This window comes from Ruditapes philippinarum, unplaced genomic scaffold (genome assembly GCF_026571515.1).
Source record: "Ruditapes philippinarum isolate M1 unplaced genomic scaffold, ASM2657151v2 ctg4473_1_1_1_1, whole genome shotgun sequence".
NCBI lineage: Eukaryota > Metazoa > Mollusca > Bivalvia > Venerida > Veneridae > Ruditapes > Ruditapes philippinarum.
Window position 1 is genome coordinate 55,471 of NW_026861559.1, and position 22,964 is coordinate 78,434.

The 22,964-nt window shown below is 33.3% G+C and overlaps 1 protein-coding gene across 4 annotated transcripts in view; it reads right to left on the reverse strand.

Annotated features, from left to right (window-relative positions):
• LOC132716108 (interferon-induced protein 44-like) overlaps positions 1–22,964 on the reverse strand; it is a 63,028-nt gene that overhangs the window by 18,108 nt on the left and 21,956 nt on the right. The window contains exons 2-7 of one of the 4 annotated variants that reach the window (XM_060699286.1): positions 20,891–21,007; positions 15,189–15,242; positions 10,234–10,380; positions 7,391–7,582; positions 2,666–2,908; positions 1,973–2,235 (exon numbers count right to left, since the gene is read on the reverse strand). The exons of 1 other annotated variant lie outside the window; for it this stretch is intronic. In XM_060699286.1, the coding sequence (XP_060555269.1) occupies positions 2,018–2,235; positions 2,666–2,908; positions 7,391–7,582; positions 10,234–10,357 (777 nt within the window). In that variant the 5' untranslated portion in view covers positions 10,358–10,380; positions 15,189–15,242; positions 20,891–21,007 and the 3' untranslated portion in view covers positions 1,973–2,017. Of the gene's footprint in view, positions 1–1,972; positions 2,236–2,665; positions 2,909–7,390; positions 7,583–10,233; positions 10,381–15,188; positions 15,243–20,890; positions 21,008–22,964 lie in introns of those variants that run through there. 2 more of the 4 variants (XM_060699287.1, XM_060699284.1) reach the window with 2 other exon arrangements.

Below are 22,964 nucleotides of genomic sequence, written 5' to 3' on the forward strand. Positions count from 1 at the left end.
TTACTCTTTATAAATCATGCATGTATATCATGCAAGTATGAATTTCATTTTACCATTTCGACTGTATTTAAGTCAATATGGAAATAAATATGTGTATAGAGAAAAATGTTGATACGATATAATTCTTAAATCGTTGATGCATACTATATATTTATACATGTTTTGTTTAAAACAGGATGAAAACGCGAGGAATATCATTATGTTATAAGTTATTGGAGAGGTCATCAGACCTCTCCACAGTGTTGAGGTTGATTGCTGTTGGCATCCATTTTTGCGTATAAAATTGAGTTTAATGAATCTCATTTACAGACTAAATTCATTAGAACCAGTCTACAAACATTGTTATGCGCATGATTCACTTCAAAATACGACTTTACTTAAACAAAAAATTAACTTTAGACCGACTGTAGTAAATTGTGTATTGTTTTGTGACCAGCGAATTCGAAAATATGTGACAGTAAACATTTTTTATAGCTACAGTACTGTTAAATTTTAAAAGGAGTATTGTTGTTAGGATAGTATATCTGGCTAACATTTTTTACTTATTTCGTTGTAAAACAATCGGGTCATTAACAGTCCAGGTCATTGGCACAGCTCAGTTATATTTAGATATGATCATCCCTCATCACGCAACCAGTAGAGGTCGCGTAGAGGCACGGTTGTTCTAATTATGCCAAAGTTGCGCAACAAAAGTCGCAAACTTAAAGTACTATTTTTCAGAAAAAAATCTTATATACCATAAAGATTTAAAATATATATACTTTTTACAAGTTTATGCTGCCCTAAGTTGCACAATTTTATGCAAAATTGAAATGACTTCTTTAGCGACGAATGACTGCAAAATCAAAACGTGCAAAAGGTCAGATTTAAATTTTGAATAAAAAACAAGTTAATCGTTGATTGGGTTTTTAAGTTGAGCTAGAATACTGAAAAACAAAGCATTTATAAGCTTCGTACTCAATCCTTTTTCAGCAATTCATGTTTGTATTAAGTACATTGTTACTTGTAGTATCTGTATATATACTGCTATTTTTTTTTCAGATGCAATGTTGAACAAATGTTTTGCTATTGTGTAAACATGTATATTTATGTATTTTTGTACTTATGTTTGTATTGCATAACAGTCAGTACATCTGAACTATTTGTGCGCCATTTTGAACATTGATAAGGCATGTCAGCACGCGCAGCATTCTGCAAGTGGGTCGCGCGCCAGTCCACTTTTGCAAATAAAAACGCAAGCTGTAAGCGCTTTTTTTAGATTATTGGAGTTGAAGTGTGGTTGTTGTTTGTTTGAGTTGTTGTAGTTTAGGTCATGAAGCTAAATATAGATCTGTATTTAAATGTAAAATTTGCTTTTAGACTGTTGCTAGTATATGATTATGGTTCATTTTATTTGAATTGATTTTATAATTATGCTTTCACTTGGACTTAATCTATACAAGTATAGAGTTCTAAACGAAAACGTGTTTAGACAGGTTTCTGTTAAAACAGAGTAATTTCGAGCACTTTTTATGGAAATTTTGCTGCTTCTTAAACTTCTGGACACCTCGCCGATTATTCCTACTCCTAGAGACTGACGGAAATAGTCGGTATGTTGCTTTTGTTTGCAAATGCAATTCGACTAATTAGAAGTTCTTACTTTCCTGTCATTTGAATAATTTAATAAATCTTCAACAGCTGTAAAAAGACCCCTACGCATGCATGCAAGCAAACTTGTTTAAATACTGCTTAAAAATGAATCTATTTATTTGATAAAGCGTTTTTAAAAAAACAAAAACATCTTATGAAGACATTAATTTCAAATGTGTTTGAAAGAGTAAAAAATAAATAAATAAAGAAACGTTTTTGTTCGATTGTATTTCGATTATTTATATATTCGCATAATAAAATATATATTATTTTCACAAGCGGTTACAATTATGTTACAAGTGTCTCTCTTATTGTTGCATTTTCATTACATTTAATCTTCAAATTTAACAGTGCAACATGAATTTAAAAAGTAGACAGTCAAGGTAAATTAAGTATTGTTAAAATGTTTGATAAAACGTTCCAACTGAATTCTTGCATCTTCATTATCCTGGCATCGGTGAAGTTTTGCGTCCATGTCAACAGCTATATCAATAAATTTGATGTGCCGATACTTGTCTGTTTTTGGTAGTTTCTGACTTGTTTTAAATATAGGTAAAGACCCTTCCGAACAGGAATGAAGAAGAGCAACAGCGAACCTGACGTTCCCTGAAATCAAAGTTCATCTTTGAATAAGACTCAGATATTAGTATTACAATACAATAAATGCATATAACTACAAGAATTTTGTCTTTTGTGAATATGACAAAGGTGATTATCGATACAAATCCGTGATTCCTTTTCAATATGTTTGAGGACAATTGAACTAGATAAATATCCCCATTATAATCAGACTATTAACAATTTCATATGATTATAACATTTGACTATACAGGCTTGCTTATAGCATTTTAATAGAAGCAAATATTACAAAAGAGAAAATAGATTAAGTAAGAATGCTAAATCGGAAAACTTTGGCATGGTCTATGATCGGTTAAATGGACGGTATTTGACAATGCAAACTAACATCCCACCTTTACCACCGATCTAACAGAATGCAATATTAAGCATGCATAATTTTATGATGAAATTTACAAACCAGGCATGTTTCGAATTGCAGCGTCAATGCTATCTTCGGGCCTGGAACATATTGGGCACACAACAATCAAAGGGGAATCCTTGAGTAAACTTCCAACATCTTCGCATAGTTCACATTCGTATATGTTGTTTCTTACAATACCTTTGAAAAGGCCATTAACCCACAAGGCGAAAAAAGTAAAGATGTGAGAACAAAAACCTTTGTCTTTGTTTTTTACCGCTTGAGAGAACAACTTCCTAAGTACTGGAATAAAAAAATGAAGTAGCCATACATAAATATACATTTTTTATCATTTTTCTAACGTTTAACATGAAAACTAAACTACGATGAACACACATATTTTTAACCGGAAGAACATTGATAAGGTTATTGTCAAAGCGAAAGAAAGCAAGTCGATTGCTTAAATTCAATAATAATCGAAAGTTAAACTTTAAATATCAAGCTTAAACAAGAGCCGGTTGAACCGGGTGATGCTCCCCGAAAAAGTTTTGGACACATGAAGGTATACATCTTGTAGTGTCAGGGTTATGTCACAGACAAAGTTCAAAGTATAAAAACAACACAAATGTTGCGCGCGACATTTTGTCCAAATATGATGATCGTTTCTGTGAAAAAGTTGTAAAATCCCAAATAGCGAAGTTATGAGCTGTGACCTTGACCTTCAAGTTAGCGACCCAAATGTTGCGCGTGACACATCGTCTCAATATGGTGATCATTTCTGTGAAACAGTTTTAAAATCCGACTTCAAATAATGAAGTAATGAGCCAGACACGATTTTGCTGCAAGGTCATGCTGTGATCTTGACCTTCAAGGTAGCGACCCAAATGTTGCGCGCGACACGTCGTCTCAATGTGATGATCATTTCTTTTAAATAATTTTAAAATCCCACTTCAAATAATGAAGTTATGGACCTGGCACGATTTTGCTGCAAGGTCATGCTGTGACCTTGACCTTCAAGGTAGCGACCAAAATGTTTCGCGTGACATATCGTCTCAATACGGTGATCATTTCTGTGAAATAGTTTTAAAATCATGCTTCAAATAATGAAGTTATGAGCCAGACACGATTTTGCTGCAAGGTCATGCTGTGATCTTGACCTTCAAGGTAGCGACCCAAATTTTGCGCGTGACACATCTTCTCATTATGGTGATCACTTCTTTGAAAAAGTTTTAAAATCCGACTTCAAATAATGGAGCTATGGGCCGGACACGATTTTGCTGCAAGGTCATGCTGTGACCTTAACATTCAAGGTAGCCACCTAAATGTTGAATGCAACACGTCAATTCAATATGGTGATCATCTTTGTGAAATATTTGTTAAAGCCGACTTCAAGTAACGAAGTTATTGGCCGGACACGATTTTGCTGCAAGGTCATGCTGTGACCTTGACCTTCAAGGTAGCGACCCAAATGTTTCGCGTGACACATCGTCTCAATACGTTGATCACTTCTTTGAAAAAAGTTTCAAAATCCGACTTCAAATAATGAAGTTATGGGCCGGACACGATTTTGCTGCAAGGTCATGCTGTGACCTTAACATTCAAGGTAGCGACCCAAATGTTGCATGCAACACGTCAATTCAATATGGTGATAATCTTTGTGAAATATTTGTTAAATCTGACTTCAAGTAACTAAGTTATTGGCCGAACACGATTTTGCTGCAAGGTCATGCTGTGATCTTGACCTTCAAGGTAGCGACCGAAATGTTGCGCGTTACACGTCATCTTAATATGGTGATCATTTATGTTAAATTGTTTTAAAATCTGGCTTCAAATTATGAGGTTATGGGCCGGACACGTTTTTGCTGAAGGTCATGCTGTGACCTTGACCTTCAAGGTAGCGACCAAAATGTTGCGCGTGGCACGTCGTCTCAATATGGTTATTTTTTTCTGTGAAAAAGTTGTAAAATCCCACTTCAAATAATGAAGTTATGGACCTGACACGATTTTGCTGCAAGGTCATGATGTGGCCTTGACCTTCAAGGTAGCGACCCAAATATTGCGCGCGACACATCGACTCAATATGGTGATCATTTCTGTGAAATAATTTTTGAAATCCGACTTCAAATAACAAAGTTATGGGCCGGACACGAATTCGGGAAGGACTGACGGACGGACAACCTGACGAATTTTCGGGGAGCATAAAAATTAAAAGAGGAACATATTTATAGAATGAAGCTATGCAAGATATTGATCTTCATTTAAGATCTTCTATGTTTACAATTAATTATCACTGTAAGGAAAAAATTGCAGACAATGCCTTAAAAAATCACAGATAATATAAAAACGTGATATATTAAAGTATATGTATTTGGCCACTACATGCTATAACATACTAATTATTATTCTAATCTCTCTGTCGTATAATGTAAGACTTAATGTTCATTTGTATAATGTTTAAATGTTTAAATATTGTCATTGACCTGTGAAAGATGCCAAATATTTGATCTCTTTGTGACCCTGTTGTAACTTTGTACCACTTTAGATTTAAATGACAACATAATTCGATTGGGTCATGCATTTAGAGACAACATGTTTTCTAATCTTATTAAAATACTTCAACTTATGCTCCTATATCATTTTTTAACCCCAATAAGTTCAAACCATGGCTTCCGATATGTATAGGTAAGTGTTTAATAAACTAGTTGGACAAGCGTGCCGCAGGTACGCAACCAAATATATTTGTTAATGCGTATTATTAAACATAAACCAATTTAATGATCAACATTATTTTTAAACCAAAAACAAGGCATTTTTACATTGTAGCCGATAGCCCCACCTTTTCGCACATGCACTTATATTCTAAAAGTTGCCTACACCTTATCTACATGTCATTTTAGATAAGTTAAATAAATGGCCCTTTCAACATATAATCAGCCACACTTTTCCTTAAATGTCATATTAAGATTGCCCCGAATTTATACCTTTACCAACAGACTATATCAACATTTTAAACACCTGTTAATAAGAGTATCTAAGTGATACATTTCTGTTGTTTTTTATCCATATTTTTAAAAAAAAGTTCTGGAAATGTGTTCAATGTATTCAAATAAAAATCAAAACAAAATACGTTTAGTTAGGCGAATAAAACATACATGCACATTTAATTTTTTTAAAATCCGGATTTGGAATAAGCGAAACGAGCCCTATTTATCTTTTATATTAGTTTTGTGAAATAGTCTAATTTTAACTATGATATAATTTGTTTTCGATAAATAAGCAATATATTTATATATCTTCGTGAGTTTAATTCAGTCAAACACACAATTTCGTAGTATTTGAAAATTGCCGTGCAGTTTGGGATTTTATTGAATAAAACAGGTGCTCTTATTAAGATGTTATTGTGTAACCAGACCTGCATAAAAATGTTCATTTTGAAAATGTAACACATTGCTCTATACACCTTAAGGTTTTTATCAATATCTTAGATGGGGCCATATTTGGTGTTTAGTGAACCTTGCTCTTTGTGAATAAAAAAAAACGGAAAAATGTTACAATTAGCTAAAAACAATAGAGTTAATGAAATGTATAGATTCTTTTAAAATAAATGAAAAATGTGAGAAAAATAGACTTGAAATTATCAGTTATTTTATGCAAGTTATTCACTAACATTAAAAATCCCTATTGATTGCTCCTGTGAAAAACAAATCACTTTCTTATTTTTCTGTGTATCAATTTAGGTCTACAGGTAGTGCGGTCAATTTACAATGAGTTTTTTCGAGCCAAAAATGTAATCTATCTAGGATTGTAAATGCAGTTTATTCCTGTCAAATGAAGAAAATGATGTTTTGCTTACTTTTTTCTAGAAAAAATGAAGTTTAAAATTGTCAGCGATTTATAACAGACAATTTCTTAGAGTTAAAAGGTTAGCAAGAAGTTACTGTGTAATCATTTGTCTCTGTGTGTCCTACGTGTATTATCTATGTAATAACTGTGATTGTATCCTCAAATTGAGAAACACCTGACCTCGCCTAATTACTTTTTAAGTAAGATAGATAGATACTTTTATTTCCTCCAATATTTGAAGAGCTGATACCAAAGTGTTGACTTGAAACTCCGCCATACCTACATATTTTACATTTCAGAGTACAAACTACACTTCTAGCTACTCCCTAATTTAATGCATTATTGAAATTAGTCAGACTGGTTAGACGACTGATTTAGTAGATTTAACTTAGTTAGTACACATTAACAAACGTTAGACTCAACAGAAATTCGAAAAATACTGTAATGTGATTGGATAAAAAATGTTGATATTTTAGTCAGTTTTGTAGCAATATAAGCAATATTAAAGTTCGCTTAGTTTTGAAAAAATTATGTAACTCTAACATTATTTTCCTGCAATTATTTATATCAATATACATGTATATCAAGCAGTTGCAACAAAATGTAAGTTGCTTTTTGTTGAATGAAAATTGTTTTGAAAAGTGCTTCCGAGGGTTCACTTTCTTTTCAGAGATTGAAATGTTATTTCAATAGAAATTATGAATTAAAGTTCTCTGTTGAATCTGACCAAAAAAAGTTGTTTTCATAATATCTATACATTTCTAACTTAAGAAACAAGCACTTATCATTTTTTTTTAAGAAAAGAGAATTCAACATTACGGTACTTATGTTATACACATATAATTGTTGTGTTACATGGAGAGTTTGTATTTAAAAAAGTGATTAATAGATTCGCTCTAAACTTTACCAAATCGGACGCAAATAAATTTCTTAAATACTTACAATACACGCCAATCACCAACCCTATAACAATTCCTTTTCTGGTCTTGACAAAGAATCTTTGGAGTGGGCATTCCTGCGATAGTAAAGTTGAGATTGCGGTTCGAAATTCCTCTGACTTTTGTGTTTGTATTGGTATTAGTATTTGAACAGTCTTTGATTGACTAGCTTTTCCATAGAACCATTTACAGAGTACTGGAATAACAGAAAATGCAATGGATATAGCAATACAAACTTATATTTTCTTTTATAGTTTTAAGGCACATTTTGCTTTCAAAAATAAACACATCGTTTCTTCTTTACAAAGGGCAAACATCAGGTTTATAACGATTCAATAATGGTTCTAGCGCATGTAAGATGGTTATCAACGGAATAAGTAAGCTGTAAATATGAAAACAGTAGTTATATAAGTAGCAAAATGTAGTTAAAGTAGTATTTTGACTTCCATACAAAATTGTTAATCACTATAATTGAACTAGTTGCTTATATCAACTACAGCAAATGATAGTTCAGCTTCTTTGCCCATGAGTAACCGTTTGCAGACACAAAAACGTGATATGAGAAATAAAAGTAAACAAGAGGGCCATGATGGCCCTAGATCGCTTACCTGACCCATCAAACTCATCCAAACAATTACCTAGACAAGCATTCTGACCAAGTCTCATGACAGGTGAGTCAAAAATGTGACCACTACAGTGTTAACAAGAATTATCCATATTTGAGCAGTGTGACCAAGTTTTTTACCCAGGTGACCCATATTAAAACTTGACCTAGAAATCATCAAAACAAACTTTCAGACCAATTTCCAGGATACTTAGATCAAAACAGTAGCAACTAGAGTGTTAACAAGATTTTTCTATTTTTTAGCTCCGGTGACCTAGTTTCACATGCGATTTCGAACTCATCCGAGCAATTACCATAGACAAGCATCCTGGACCAAGTCCTTTGATGATATTGAGTCGAAAATGTGACCACTAAGAATGTTAACAAGGCTTTTCAATATTTTGGGCGGTGTGACCTAGTTTTCATCCAAGATGACCCATGTTCGAACTTGATTTAGAAATCATCAAAACAAACTTTCAGACCAATTTACAGGATATTTGGATCAAAACAGTAGCCACTAGAGTATTTACAAGATTTTTCTATTTTTAGCTCCTGTGACCTAGTTTTTCATCCGAGATGACCAATGTTCGAACTCATCCAAGTTATCAACTAGACAAACATCCTGACCAAGTTTGATGATGATTGATGCAAAAATGTGACCGCTAAATGTTAACAAGGTTTTTCTATTTTAAGCTCTTGTGACCTAGTTTTGCATCTGAGATGACCCATGTTCGAACTCATCCGAGCTATCAAATAGATAAGCATCCTGACCAAGTTTGATGATGATTGAGGCAAAAATGTGACCGCTGGAGTTTTAACAAGGTTTTTCTATTTTTAGCTCCGGTGACCTAGTTTTTCATTTGAGATGACCCATTTTCAAACTCATGCAAGCTATCACCTAGACAAGCATTCTGACCAAGTTTGATGATGATTGAGGCAAAAATGTGACCGCTAGTGTGTTAACAATGTTTTTCTATTTTTAGCTCCGGTGACCTTCTTTTTCATCCGAGATGACCCATATTAAAACTCAATCAAGCTATCACCTAGACAAGCATCTTGACCAAGTTTGATGATGATTGATGCAAAAATGTGACCGCTAGAGTGTTAACAAGGTTTTTTCTGTTTTTAGCTCCAGTGACCTACTTTTTCATCTGAGATGACCCATGTTCGAACTCATCCGAGCTATCACCTAGACAAGCTTCCTGACAAAGTTTGATGATGATTGAGGCAAAAATGTGACCGCTGGAGTTTTAACAAGGTTTTTCTATTTTTAGCTCCGGTGACCTAGTTTTTCATCTGAGAGAATGACCCATGTTCGAACTCATGCAAGCTATCAACCTAGGACAAGCATCCTGACCAAGTTTTGATGATGATTGAGGCAAAATGTGGCCGCTGGAGTGTTAATAAGGTTTTTCTATTTTAGCTCTTGTGACCTAGGTTTTCATCCGAGATACCAATCGTTCGAACTCATTCTAGCTATCAACTAGATAAGCATCCTGACCAAGTTTGATGATGATTGAAGCAAAAATGTGACCGCTAGAGTGTTAACAAGGTTTTTATATTTTTAGCTCCGGTGACCTACTTTTTCATCCGAGATGACCCTTGTTCGAAATAATCCGAGCTATCACCTAGACAAACATCCTGACCAAGTTTGATGATGATTGAGGCAAAAATGTGACCTCTAGAGTGTTAACAAGGTTTTTTTATTTTTAGCTCTTGTGACCTAGTTTTTCATCCGAGATGACCCATGTTCGAACTCATCCGAGCTATCAACCAGATAAGCATCCTGACCAAGTTTGATGATGATTGAGGCAAAAATGCGACCGCTAGAGTGTTAACAACAAAATGTGAACGAACGACGGACGGACGTACGACGGACGACGGACAATCATCGATCCTAAAAGCTCACCCTGAGCATGCTCAGGTGAGCTTAAAACATAGCTGAGGCTCTATTTGCCTTAAAAGTGTAACTAGAAAACAATGATCACCTGGGCAATCGTCAAAAAGAAAGTTGGTCACTGTGTTACATTAATTTATTTTTCGAAAGGAAAATTACTAAAGATGTAAAGTTGTACACCTTAGAGAGACTGAAGATCGATTTATTTAAGTAAACATTAATTCATTCAGAAATATTAAGTGTTTTATGGAAATCTTGTTTTTTTATTATAGAATATGAACTGATGCTCATAATTTCTTCTTAATCGGACCTATTAATTGCTGATATCATGTTCAAAAATACTTACAATACACTCCGCCGCCAATCGCCAACCCTATGTTATTTCGTTTTCCATACAACCAAATAAAGTTGAAGTTATCTTTCAGCGATGAGCATTCTTGATTAACGGCTTGAAGTTGGATTGCACCCATACCACAATTTTCTGTTTCGTGTCCTGTCGATTGACATAGATAAATAATCAAAACTTTTGAACATATTTTTCTGTAAGGTAAAGCGACAACATTCTACTATTGCAGGAAATAAGAATAAAACCTTTGATTTAATCACGGTATAGTATTATAATGAAAGACATGTAAATAATACACACAATTACATATAAAACGTACAGTATCTGTGATCTTAAGGAAGACACAACAAATCATTATTTTTCTTCCATAAGATTTATTGTTTTTTTTATATACTATCTTAAATTGTAATCTGTATAATACATGCATTTATTTAAAATGAATTATAATTGGCAAGTATTTAAATGAACATAAAAAAGACCAGATATACATTTATGGTGAAATGTGATCTTATGCCTTCTTTTCAGAAGCGGGTAAAAATACATCTGAAATAACAATATTATACACTATAGAGATTAAACCTGTTAACACAAACGTTTCTCAATGGGTCTCAAATAAAGGAATTTCACTTCTATAATTGAATGTAACTAGATAGGAGAGATCCCATTGATACAATGAAAACTCCGCATTATATTTATACTGCAGACAGAAAGTTTTAGTTCGTGTTATATTAAATTGCACTGATTTATTCGACAACATATATCCTTTATTTTGAACCGAATGAAGGTAAATTTAGCATCGGCGTTTGCCCTACCTTGACGCTGGCATAGCATTAATAAAGACTATTGCTATAAGTCATATTTAAAGTTTGATTGCGAATCAAGAATTGTAACTTATATTAATTGCTCTTGACTATAGTCGTTTCCCGAGAAGCGATCTGACAGACACACACGATGTCGGTGTTTTGCGGTTATATCATTTTGACCGCAAAATCTATCGCCTTAGTTCTTTTTTGTTTTATTTTTTTTATATAAATAATTAAAAAACAATATAAGTTAGTCTTTAAAAAAGAGATGTCTTGTTACGAGGGCAAAATTAACTATCAAGACGTGGTTTGATGTGAGTTACTGAAAGATGCTGTTGTGAATAAAAGGTTGATCATTTAGAATGAAGATATTGTGTAATATCTACTGACTGTGTAAAATATGGGATATAAGAATGTGATTGCATTCATACGGTTTAATCTCCTTTTGTTATATCAACGTTTTTTTCTTCCTGTGAAATGGATCAAAGCCGACCATTTAAATAAGAACTTGTTTGTTAAACACACATGCCCCGGGTCAGATTCTTGTCAGTACGGAAAATTGCTAAAAAATGTTAACACAGTTATATAACTTGACATAGTCATGACGTTTTATTATCGTGAAAAATAGCAGTTGGCAAGTCATTACTATGACTTGTGATGAAGTTGAAAAGTATTCAACTTTACCATGAATCCAGCAACCCAAAACTCCATCCGAACTTTAAGGACCACCTTAGGTATGTTCCTTGTATATATGAGACATTTGTAAAAAACTTCAATAGTTAAATAAAAAAAATGGCAAACAATTTTTTTGTCATTACAAATAACATTGACTTTGTAACTCCCAACACTGGACTATTAAAGGTATGTTTCTTTCAAATATGAAAAACTTCAGACTATAAATAAAGGCTGTATTAGTCAATGTATTAAAAATATAATTCTGGCACCATTTACTTTGACCTACTGACCCCTTACTCAATCAAAAATGTATGGAAGATACCTTGTAACCAAATATGAAAAACATCTGTCAATAATAAAAGGCTATATGGGCTAGAGGGTTACAAACTATTTTCAGTATTGTTGACCTTGCCTGAACTGACCCATAACTCAGTGCAATGAAGAAAGTTATCATCTTTTCAAATATGAAAAATATCAGTCAGAAAATAAATTCTGGAAACAAAGTGATCCCTCGGAAAGGCTGTTTTAGCCAATGTGAAGAAGTCTATTATAAGTATTCTAGACTTTGACCCACTGACCCTTAGTTCAATCGAAAGGAAGAATAGCATGCAAGTTATCTTCACACCAAATATTTAAGACATCTCTCCATAAATAAAGGCTTTAGGGGCAAAAGTGAAAACATTTTATTTTATGCACTGATGACTCTTACTCAATCCAAAGGATAAGGCCATGGAAGTTTTTTATCCTACCAAATATAAAGACAATTTATTTTTGGCATCCTTGACCTTGACACACTGACCCCCACCTCAATCTAACGAAGAGTATCATGTAAGTTATCTTCCTACCAGATATAAAATACGTCTGAAATATATAAATGATGTTTGGGCAAAAGTGTAGAACCTATTTTATGCACTGGGGTCCTGGACCAAACTTACACCTAACTTTATCCAAAGGAAGAAAACCATGCACATAATTTTTCAATCAAATATGAAATACATCTGCCAATAAGTATGGGCTGAACGGGCAAAAGTGTAAACATCCTTTTTTAGCACTGGTGACCTTGACCAAACTGACCCTTACCTATATCATGCAAATTATCTTCCAACAAGATATGAAATACCTGTCTCTGTCAATAAAAAGGCTGTATGGGCAAACGTGTAAAAAGTCTTGTTTTTTGACACACTACCTCAATCAGATGAAATAATACTATGCAAGTTATTATCCTACCAGATATGAAAGACATATGTCCATTAATAAAGGTTGTATGAGCGAAAATGTAAAAAGCTATGTTTGGCACTGGTGACCTTGAAACAACTGAGTCCTAATTCAATCCAAATAAAAAACACCAAATTTTATATAGTATTACCAAATATAAAAGACATTTGTCAATATAATAAGGTTAATACACCTATAAAAAGTAAAACTCTATTTTGACAAAGGTGACCTTGAACAAAATGATCCCTAACTAAACCCAAAGGAAGATGACCTCCCGTAGGAGTTTATATTTAACATGACTGACATCAACTAAAATTGAAGGCCGTATCAGCATAAGTTGATTAAATTTGTTTTACACAAGTGACCTTGACCCTTTACTCCATTAAAAGTCAGGAGGACCACCTACCAAATATGAAAGATATCATAAAATAAATGAAGTAATTAGGTAATTTAGTAATGTCCGGGGAATTAAAATAAATATATTTCAAGGGACAAACCATGATTTATTTATCATATAATTTCTTTCCAAACTTGAAGCTATACTTTCCTTCTAAACCACATCTTTATTACTGAAAGTAGTAAGACATTGATTTCTAAAACAAACTTCAAATAATCAATTAAGCAAAGATGTTTGATTTTTAGGCAGTATTTGTCAAGATATTTTCAATTCCCAATAAAAGATGTAATGAAGAATGAACTATTTTGCTTCTCAAATCGACCTCTTGGAACCATTTTGATTCCATGATGAAAATTGCATACGAATTTTGCAAAACATTAATTGTGTAAGTCGCAATCTTTGTTAGTTTCAAAGTAGTTACACTACAAAACTGGTAATTGTAAACATTTGCACCAACAATTTATCCAAAATCTACCTTGCGCAAGATATCAATTTATCAGTGGTGTATTTGTTTGTCAAAATAGAGAGAAATAAAGAATCCCTAAAGAAAGCCCAACAAGACAAAATTGACAAAGTTGCAGGCTCGGTTTAATTGAGCCTGTTGATGGAAGGTAATGAAAAGTGCAAGTTACCGTCCGCGCCCCAAAGCACCGGCTTAAGCAGAATTCAACATTGAATCTTAGTAATGGTGAAATATGAATTCCGCGGATATCATGAAACCTTCAAGGTGACTCTTCAATGCGAATACTTTGATTTTCTTGGTTAAACAAAATGTAACGTCCGAGTATAAGATAACATTGAAAAAGTGCCAATCAGTTTGAATAAAATGAAAAATCATTACAAGAGGGTCATGATGGCACTGAGTTGCTTAGCAGGAACAACCGTTTATCCCTAAAAGGGCCAATCAAATTAATAGGAGCATATTTGATGAAAGCCTACCTAAGAATTCTGCAGACACATTTTGTGAGCATCAATCATTTACTTAAGTAGAAGAAGGTGTTTAAAGGGTTTTCTTATTTTAGCTTTAGAGTTTCCTGAAAGGGGCCAATCAAATTAATATGAGCAAACTTTATAAACTTTATAAAAGAGTACCTAAGAATGCTTAAGAAATGGTTGGTGATCATCCATCAATTATTTTAGTAGGAGATGTTGTTCCAATGTTTTTTCTATCTTTAGCTCTGTTGACCACCTAAATGGTCCAATTGAAATGACATGAGCAAACTTAAGTGTGACTGTCACAAAGATACTATGGACCAAATTTGAAGTAAATCTGCCCATCAGTTTAAGAGAAGAAGACAATTGCTGACGCATGACGACGGACGCCGGAGCATCCACCTTTGATACTAATAGCTTACCCTGGACCTTCGGTCCTGGTGAGCTAAAAAGCAGACAACATATCCTAAGGGTGACTCTACATTATTCAAGTAGGAATATTGGAACCACCCAACTAGAAAAATGCCAAAAAGTAAAAAAATAAACTACCACAAACACGTACAAAATAAGGTGCTGAACGATCTTTAAGGATCGGAAATAAAACATCCATGCTTGAATGTACGGGGCGACGTTTTACAGCCTTCACGCGGCACAACCAACGCTGATGTGGCGATAAATTAGAAATATCACAGATATGACGACAAAAGACATATTTAAGAAGCAAGCAGGCGACATATCCTAAGGGTCTATTTGGGTCTATCTAAGAGTTAAAATCTATTTTGAGACCTTCTAATTAAGACGTTTATGAAGTTGGACCATTTGAACAATTAAAGTAGAGCTTCAGTCTGGAAACATCCAAGAAAAATGTTATTACATTTATGGGGGAATTTAAAAAAAACATAAACAAAAATAAGTAAAACAAACAAACAAACCTCAAGACGGCTGCTGAATTATAGTATTGGCTCTACATCAAGTGACACTGCAGCCTAGACACAGAAGATACATATACTATTTACGTTGTGACACAAGACATTTGCTTTGTAAAATACCGACAAAGGTCAATTTGACGTCACGCGACATGCGCAAGTTACTACACGTGGACATTTGTGTGTTTATAACTTAATACTTAATACTTGCCGTATTCATACTGTGACATAGATAGGTCACAAGACCAGTATGTTTAACATAACATGAAATATATATGCTGTGTACCAAAACGTACTTAGAATTAAACCAGTACACCCGAAATACTCCTCAGACTAATTTATAAGTGTGGAAGTATTTTTCTACGCCAAGCTTAGAGATTGTCTGTTTACAATTAAATACTATTTCATGCTTGCTGCAGCACATAGAAATATTGATTATATTTGCGAAAAACATTGTGTGTACTTTTTCGTCATAAAACATGTTTTCAAATTTTATTTGTAACAAAATAACATGTCTTTTGAAGTTATAGAGGATAACGATATGATCCAGTTTTTACGGAAAAAGAAGAAGCTTGTATCATATGATTGATATTCACATTGTGTAAAGGTGTCAAACAGTCTTATTCTTCATGTACATGTTATTTGAATTTAATTATTTAAATCTAAATGTCTTATCTGAGTCATTTTATATTTTCGCATCAGTTTCTGTCCTACGGCCAAAAAATTATGAGATTTTACTAAAAATTCAAATGGACACAAAATGTTCTGCTGACATCTAAAAATATAAACAGTAAAAGTAATATCTGATCCCTAGCTATAAAAAGATAAGACAAAGCCTCCAATATAAGGAAAAGTATCTAAATAATAACACACGAGGTGACACAAGGGATCATCTTGTTTGTATATTTTGAGAAATGCATACTTCTGTTGGCAAGTATTTACGTATTTTTTTGTCCAACACTCCTGTAACGGGTAGTATACTTCAATAGTCAGTTCTGTGCTTAACACTCCCAACGAGCATTTTATAAAATATGTTTCAAAGTCATTATGAAGGATTTGCATCTATTAGGGATACATTGTTATTACTTTTAGATTTACATTGAATATGTCACTCATGTACAGTCACTTCTGTTAGGGCTAAATTTGTAACAATAGTAACCAAATAAGTTACATTAAATACATTTATAACAGCTTTCAGTTAATTTAAAAGTGTATTTTGTAGAAAATGGCATTTCAATTTACTGTATAAAGTTTTTAAAGTTTTCAGATTAAACATAAGAAAAAATGGTTTATATTGAATATGTCACCCATGTAACAGTCACTTCTGTTAGGGCTAAATTTGTAACAGTAGTGACCTAGATACAGTTATAACAGCTATCAATTAATTTAAAAGTGTATTTTGTAGAAAAGGCCTTTAAATTTACTCTTTAGACTTTTTAAAGTTTTCAGATTAAACATTAGAATTATGGTTTATTTTTTAAAACAAACGATATAACATTATACTCATTTTGCATAAAGTTCATGCTCTCCGAAAGAAGAGCATATAATCAACGTCTTGTCCGTCTGTCCTTCTGTCCGTCCGTTGTATTGTCCGGAGCAACCCTTGGAATCCCTTCGAGATAATTTGTTTAAACTTCACATAGTGGTAGAGGACACCAAGGTTGAGTGCAATGTCAAAGAACCATAACTCTATTTTCCCCATTTTTGAATAATCTCCATTTTTAGAAAAGTATTTTCCGGGTTATATTTCTAAATCTATAAGTCTTAGAGATATCACCATGAAACTTTGTGGATAGATAGATCTTAATGGGTAGCTGTGTATTGCACAAGATCAGTAACTCTGTCATGCCTATTGTTGGAGTTATTACCCTTTGTTTATTTTTACACTTTGAACTTTGCCCGGGACATAACTCTAAAATCATTAGAGATATCAACATAAAACTTTGTAGGTAATTAGATCTCATTGGGTGGAGGTGCAGTGCAAAAGAAAAATTACTCTGTTCTTCCCTGTCTTTGAATTATATCCACTTTTAGATAAATCTTGTCCAGGTTATATCTTTAAAACTATAAAAAGATATCAACATAAAACTTTGTAGATAGAGATATGTATATGGGCAGCAGTGCCGTGCACAAGAACCGTAACTCTGTAATGCCTAATTTTGGAGTCATTGCCTTTTGTTCATTTTAACACTTTGAACTTTGTCCGGAGCATAACTCTAAAATCATTAGAGATATCAACATGAAACTTTAAAGGTTATTAGATCTCATTAGGTGGAGGTGCAGTGCAAAAGAACCATAACTCAGTTTAACCACATTTTTGATTATCTCCCTTTTTAGACAATTTTTGTCAAGGACATAACTCTTAAATTAAAAGAGATATTAGCATGAAACGTTGTAGGAAGATAGATCTAAATGCGTCGCAGTTCAGTGCAGAAGAACCGTAACTCTGTTTTGCCTAACTTTGGAGTTATTGCCCTTTATTTTTCTACACTTTGAACTTTGTTCTGGATATTACAGTAACTCTAAAATTATCAGGGATATCAACATGGAACTTTGTAGGTCGATAGATCTCATTGGGTGAAGGTGCAGTGCAAAAGAACCATAACTCTGGTTAGCCCTGTAATTGAATGATCTCCCATTTTACAAAACTCTTGTCCGGGACATAACTTTATAATTATAAGAGATTTCAACATAAAACTGTGTAGGTAGATATATCTCAAAAGGTACATGTGCAGTGCACAAGAACCGTAACTCTGTCTTGCTTTATGTTAGAGTAAATTGCCTTTTGTTTATTCTTATACTTTAAACTTTATCAGGGTCATAACTCGGAAACCAAAACAGGTATCAACAAGAAACTTTATAGGTAGATAGATCTTATTTATTAGAAGTCTAGTGCAAATAACAGTTACTCTGCCTTGCCTAATTCTGGTATTATTGCATTTTGAACTTTGTCCAGGAACATAACTCTTAAACTACAAGAGGTGTCAAAAACCTTTTCGGGGAGCAACACCCAGTTCAAACCGGACTCTTGTTGTTACAGTAGTGACAAAATGTGTTACAGTAATTACTTATGTATAGATAATGATACCTTATCATAAGAAATTGTCAAAAGTGACTATATCCCATGTATGCTAACTGTCTAAATGTCTAAATGAATGTTTTTAGTACGAATGTACTAATTTCTCAGAAATATTTGTTAGGGTGGTTCTTATAGGCTTAAACATTGTTACACAAGTGACAAATTAGTTACTGTACACGCGTGTAGTAAAAAGAAAATTGTTAGTAAGTAATTTTGCAAACTTATTTATTCTTTTATGAATTCGAAAAAAAAGACAACAACAAAAAACCTGTATTTTTATGATTTCATCTATATGGTTGTAAGTCAAAATGTGACAATAATTGCAGATTTTTTAAATGCAGAGTTTACAATTTTCATTTAATTTTATTGTAATTAATCCTTCCGAGATCTTACTTTGTTTCCATATTTTTATACACAACAGCAAGTGTCAAGTGCCACGTGGCAGCTGTAAAAGTTTCGTTGCACTTCAATTCAGTGTAGAAATATTTTTTCTGGTCATTCGGGATCATTGATGAGAATATTGAGTGTTCAGAATTGAATACCTCTCAAGCTGGTGTTAGGGGTCGTAAAGGATGTTGCGCATTATCCCTCATATATGGACAGACTCAATCAAACCGAGTCTGTCTGCAATTTTCACGTAATTTTGTTGTGATGAATGCTTCTGAGGGATCACTTTGTTTTCAGATTTTAAAATCATTTGTTTTATAATTGGTTTAAACATATTTGTTTAAGCTCGATTGCAAAACAAGTTCTTGAAAATTATATTTATCATTTTTTAGCCCGCTTCCTGGAACCAACCAGTACTGGTGTCATATGGAGAAACATGGTCGTGACCCGAGTAGGGCTCGAACCATTGATATCTGGGTTGAGAGGCAGACACCTTGATCACTAGGCCACCACTCCCCTTGTTTTGTAATTTATTAGTGATAGAGATTGTGTTATCTAATATTTTCAATTACAATATTGTGTTTAAGTATCAATTGATGTCTGGAGAAAAAGTATTGCTTAAGAAAATTTAAAACCGCGAACTTGAAAGTTTTGCAGGCTCAGTTTTCTTTAAACGATCATTCATGGTCCTTTAAAGTGCACGCTACTGTTCACGCCCCTACCCCTAGTGGGGACTGATTATGGTTTAGTGAAGAGAAGATGGTATTTGTAGGTAAGTAGAAAGAAGTAAGTCAGCAGAATAGTTTAGGTATTTAAAAAGAAGTATTCGTAACATGACAGTAATCAACAGAAAGTTGTACGTCAGATAGTAATTAAGATGAAAGTCGTGGGTCAGTAGAAAACTGTTAGGCGGTACATAATTTTAACTCAACTCAGTCAAAAGTTTTATGTCGACAGAATGTAGTAACTTAAGTGGGAGTTGTAAATTAGTCTAAAATCGTGAATAAGTAGTAAGTAGTAAGTCATCGTAAAGTTGTAGCAGAAATTTATGTCAGAAGTTTAAGCCTTAAGTCTGAAAATGTAGTTAGTCAGTAGACAGTAGGTAAGTTGGAATTAGTTAGAAAGTTGATAGTCTGAACATAAGTTATAAGTCTGAAGAAGCAAGCAGAAATAAGTAAGTCAGGCAGAAGGGAGTAAAGCAGCAAAAAAACATGATTAGTTTATAAGAGTGATGCCAATTAGTTTATAAGAGTGATGCCAATGTAAAACGGTAATGTTGTTCGCATATTTAGAACGACATTGAATATAAAACGGTCCTAGCATCTAAAAGTTGTTGATGACTTGAACAAAAAGAACAAAATTGATTTAAAAGGTTTTGATAAGCATTGAGTGTTTGAAAGTATTTTAGTCCAATGTGATTGTTCCATTTTTTAAAATTCTTTAAGTGTCATTGAAAAATGTTCCGTTAAATCAGGGTTCTCAAAAAGATTCAAACCATAAAGAAATTTCATTAAAGCTGACTCATGAACACTAACCTATTCTTAAAACTGTTTGTGCAATGTGAAGATCTCAATTTTGACATTCATAAATGTCTATTTCCCATAAACTTTTTCAAGTTATCTTATTTAACCATACATTAAATAATTTATTAGCATTTATGAAAATTTATTAATATAAAATGTGGGGAGAATAACTGTGACAATATGTTTGGTTATTGACATAACATAAATGTCTTACTTTAATTACCTTCTTGTGTTAATAAATGTAATATAAAATAGAGAAGTACTATAAGTTTGATGAAATTGCATGCATGCATATTTTTGTCACTGCTGTAACAGAAATGTCTCTCCTGTAACTAGAATGTCACTCATGTAACAATATGTAAATTACATTATTTTTACCACGGTCTTGTCAGATGATAATCAAACACTACATAATAGCTTTCAGTTGATTTTTTATCTTAACATAAAATAAAATGGATATCAATAAAAGTTTGTCAAAATAAGTCTTTTTATATATTTTACCAAGGTCTTATCATGGTATTGAAGTAACAGATCATAATCTCAGATGAATTTTACATCTTAAGACAGTATATAATTACATCAAATGTGCTAATTTATATAAATATGATATAAACTCAACAATACAAATATTTACGTTTTTAAAATCCAGGTGTATTTATCACCTAATATTCATATTTGGAACTTTTTTATGAAATTGTTTGAAAAGAATAATACCAAACCTTTTGAATGAAACCTGTCTAGGATGTTTAGTCACAGTATCCTCTTTCTAGCTGTTAAATGTAAAAGTGTGTCAGGATTGTCATGAGAGAAGTAGTCAGGTTATAGTCAATTTTCGTCTGAAAAAAATAAATAACACAATTAAGACATTCTAAGCTTGCGAAAATAATTATTCATCATTGAGAAATATCCCTTATAACACCTCAAAATTTTTATCCCTCATAGAACATCTAAAATTCAAAGATATTCAAACTGTTTCGAAAAAATAGCATGATTCATCTTAGGAAATACCCCTACTTCAGGCTTATTGTGTACAAAGATTTTTAGATTAAAACAAATACTACAGCACCATAGCTTAGTTCGATAATCAAAAAAAAAAAAAAAAAAAAATACTTACTGAAGAAAATTCATAATGATTTCTTAATTTTCGTAAAGTATATGAATTTTGTTTTCAAAATCTAATATGAAACAGGTTGTTTCTTTTCTTATTACATTTGATTGAAAAATCATTATCTAAAACATTTTTTCTACAAGACGTTACATACAATGTTTTTTTCAGGATTATAGTAAGCTTTGCAAGAGGTCTTTTCTTGCACCTATGGTGGCTGATTTGTTCCATTCGTGTTTTCGCCCCGCGACTAAAGTCGAAAATTAACAAGTTAAAATGGCGGGGGGCGCGGAACAAAAATTACATTAATTAGTGAGGGCGTGGGGCGAAGTTTAATAAATAAAACATCGTCGATAAAAAAGTCGATAATTAACATGTTAAAATGTCGGGGCGCAGAGCGAATATACGGTAATTAGCGGGGCCTTTAATAAACGTGTTTTCGCTCCGCACCCCGGTCGTTTTTTTTCTTAAATCTCGCCCCGCACCCTCGCTTATTAGCGAGTTTTCGTCCCACGGCCCCGCCGTTTAAACTTGTCGCGGGGCGAAAACATGAATGAAACAAATTAGCCACCATAGGCACCATCTTTAAAGAATGCAGTTTTCTTTGGGCACAGGCACTACAGCGACATGTAAATTAGTTAGGCACACTTCGGTTACTTGCATTTTTCAGTATTTTCGATAAGTGCTGTTTGTGTGTGTTTGTGCTGTATTTAGTTCCTTCTATTTGATCTTTTTAAAGATGGTTGGTACCGAAAATTTCTAAAAAAATAATATTGAATCACACTGTGATATGTTTGGGGTCAGGATGTCTTAAGGGTCGACGTGTGAAGATGCCAAAGTATCAAGGGGTCTATATGTCGACGATTGAAACCTGTTTATCAAAAAAAAATACGTCAAAAGACAAATTAAAAAGCAGGCAACATATCCTAAGGATTATTGTAAAGTATATAAGTAAGAATACTGGAGCCACCCAAGTTGAAAAGGGCCAAAAAGAAGGAACTAAAAGTACCACAGCAATAATGTTGTGTTGAAAGCCATAGTTGATGAAGAATCAAATTATACCGTTGGGAAGATAAGCGACATATCGGGCCTTTTATGCGTTTTCCATATTGAAAGAAAAGTAAAAATAAAGAATGTGTGCTACTGTTGGATCCCGCATTTGATAATTTCAGGGTAGAAAAGGCCACGGATACATTCAAAGATAAGACCCTAGAGGATGAATGTGGCTTTATTGTTTAATTCCGACGATAAACTTAACAACAAAAGTGTGGGTAGATGAAAACAGAGATCGTGAAGTCGTTGTAGCAGCTTTATTAGCGCTCTTTGTTTTGACGGTAAATTGCTCATTATCGATGTGTTTGAAAGGGGAACTGTCCCATGAACATTTTACCCAAGATCAAGAATAAATTACTCCATGATAATGCACACGCGCACCGGTCAGTCTTAGTTAAAGCTTATTATCCCCGCCGAATAGTCCTGTCCGTCTGTGCTTCAGTTCGTCTATCCTTCTGTCCCATATTTTTGTCCTGAGCATATCTCAAATTTTTTTGAGGTATCAAATTGAAACTTCATAAGTGGATAGATCATATTGAGGAGGAGTGCACTGCTAACAAATGAAAATTCTTCCCTGCATAATTTTTCAATTATTGCCCTTTGTTATTTTTCGAATTTAATTTTTGTCCAGAGCA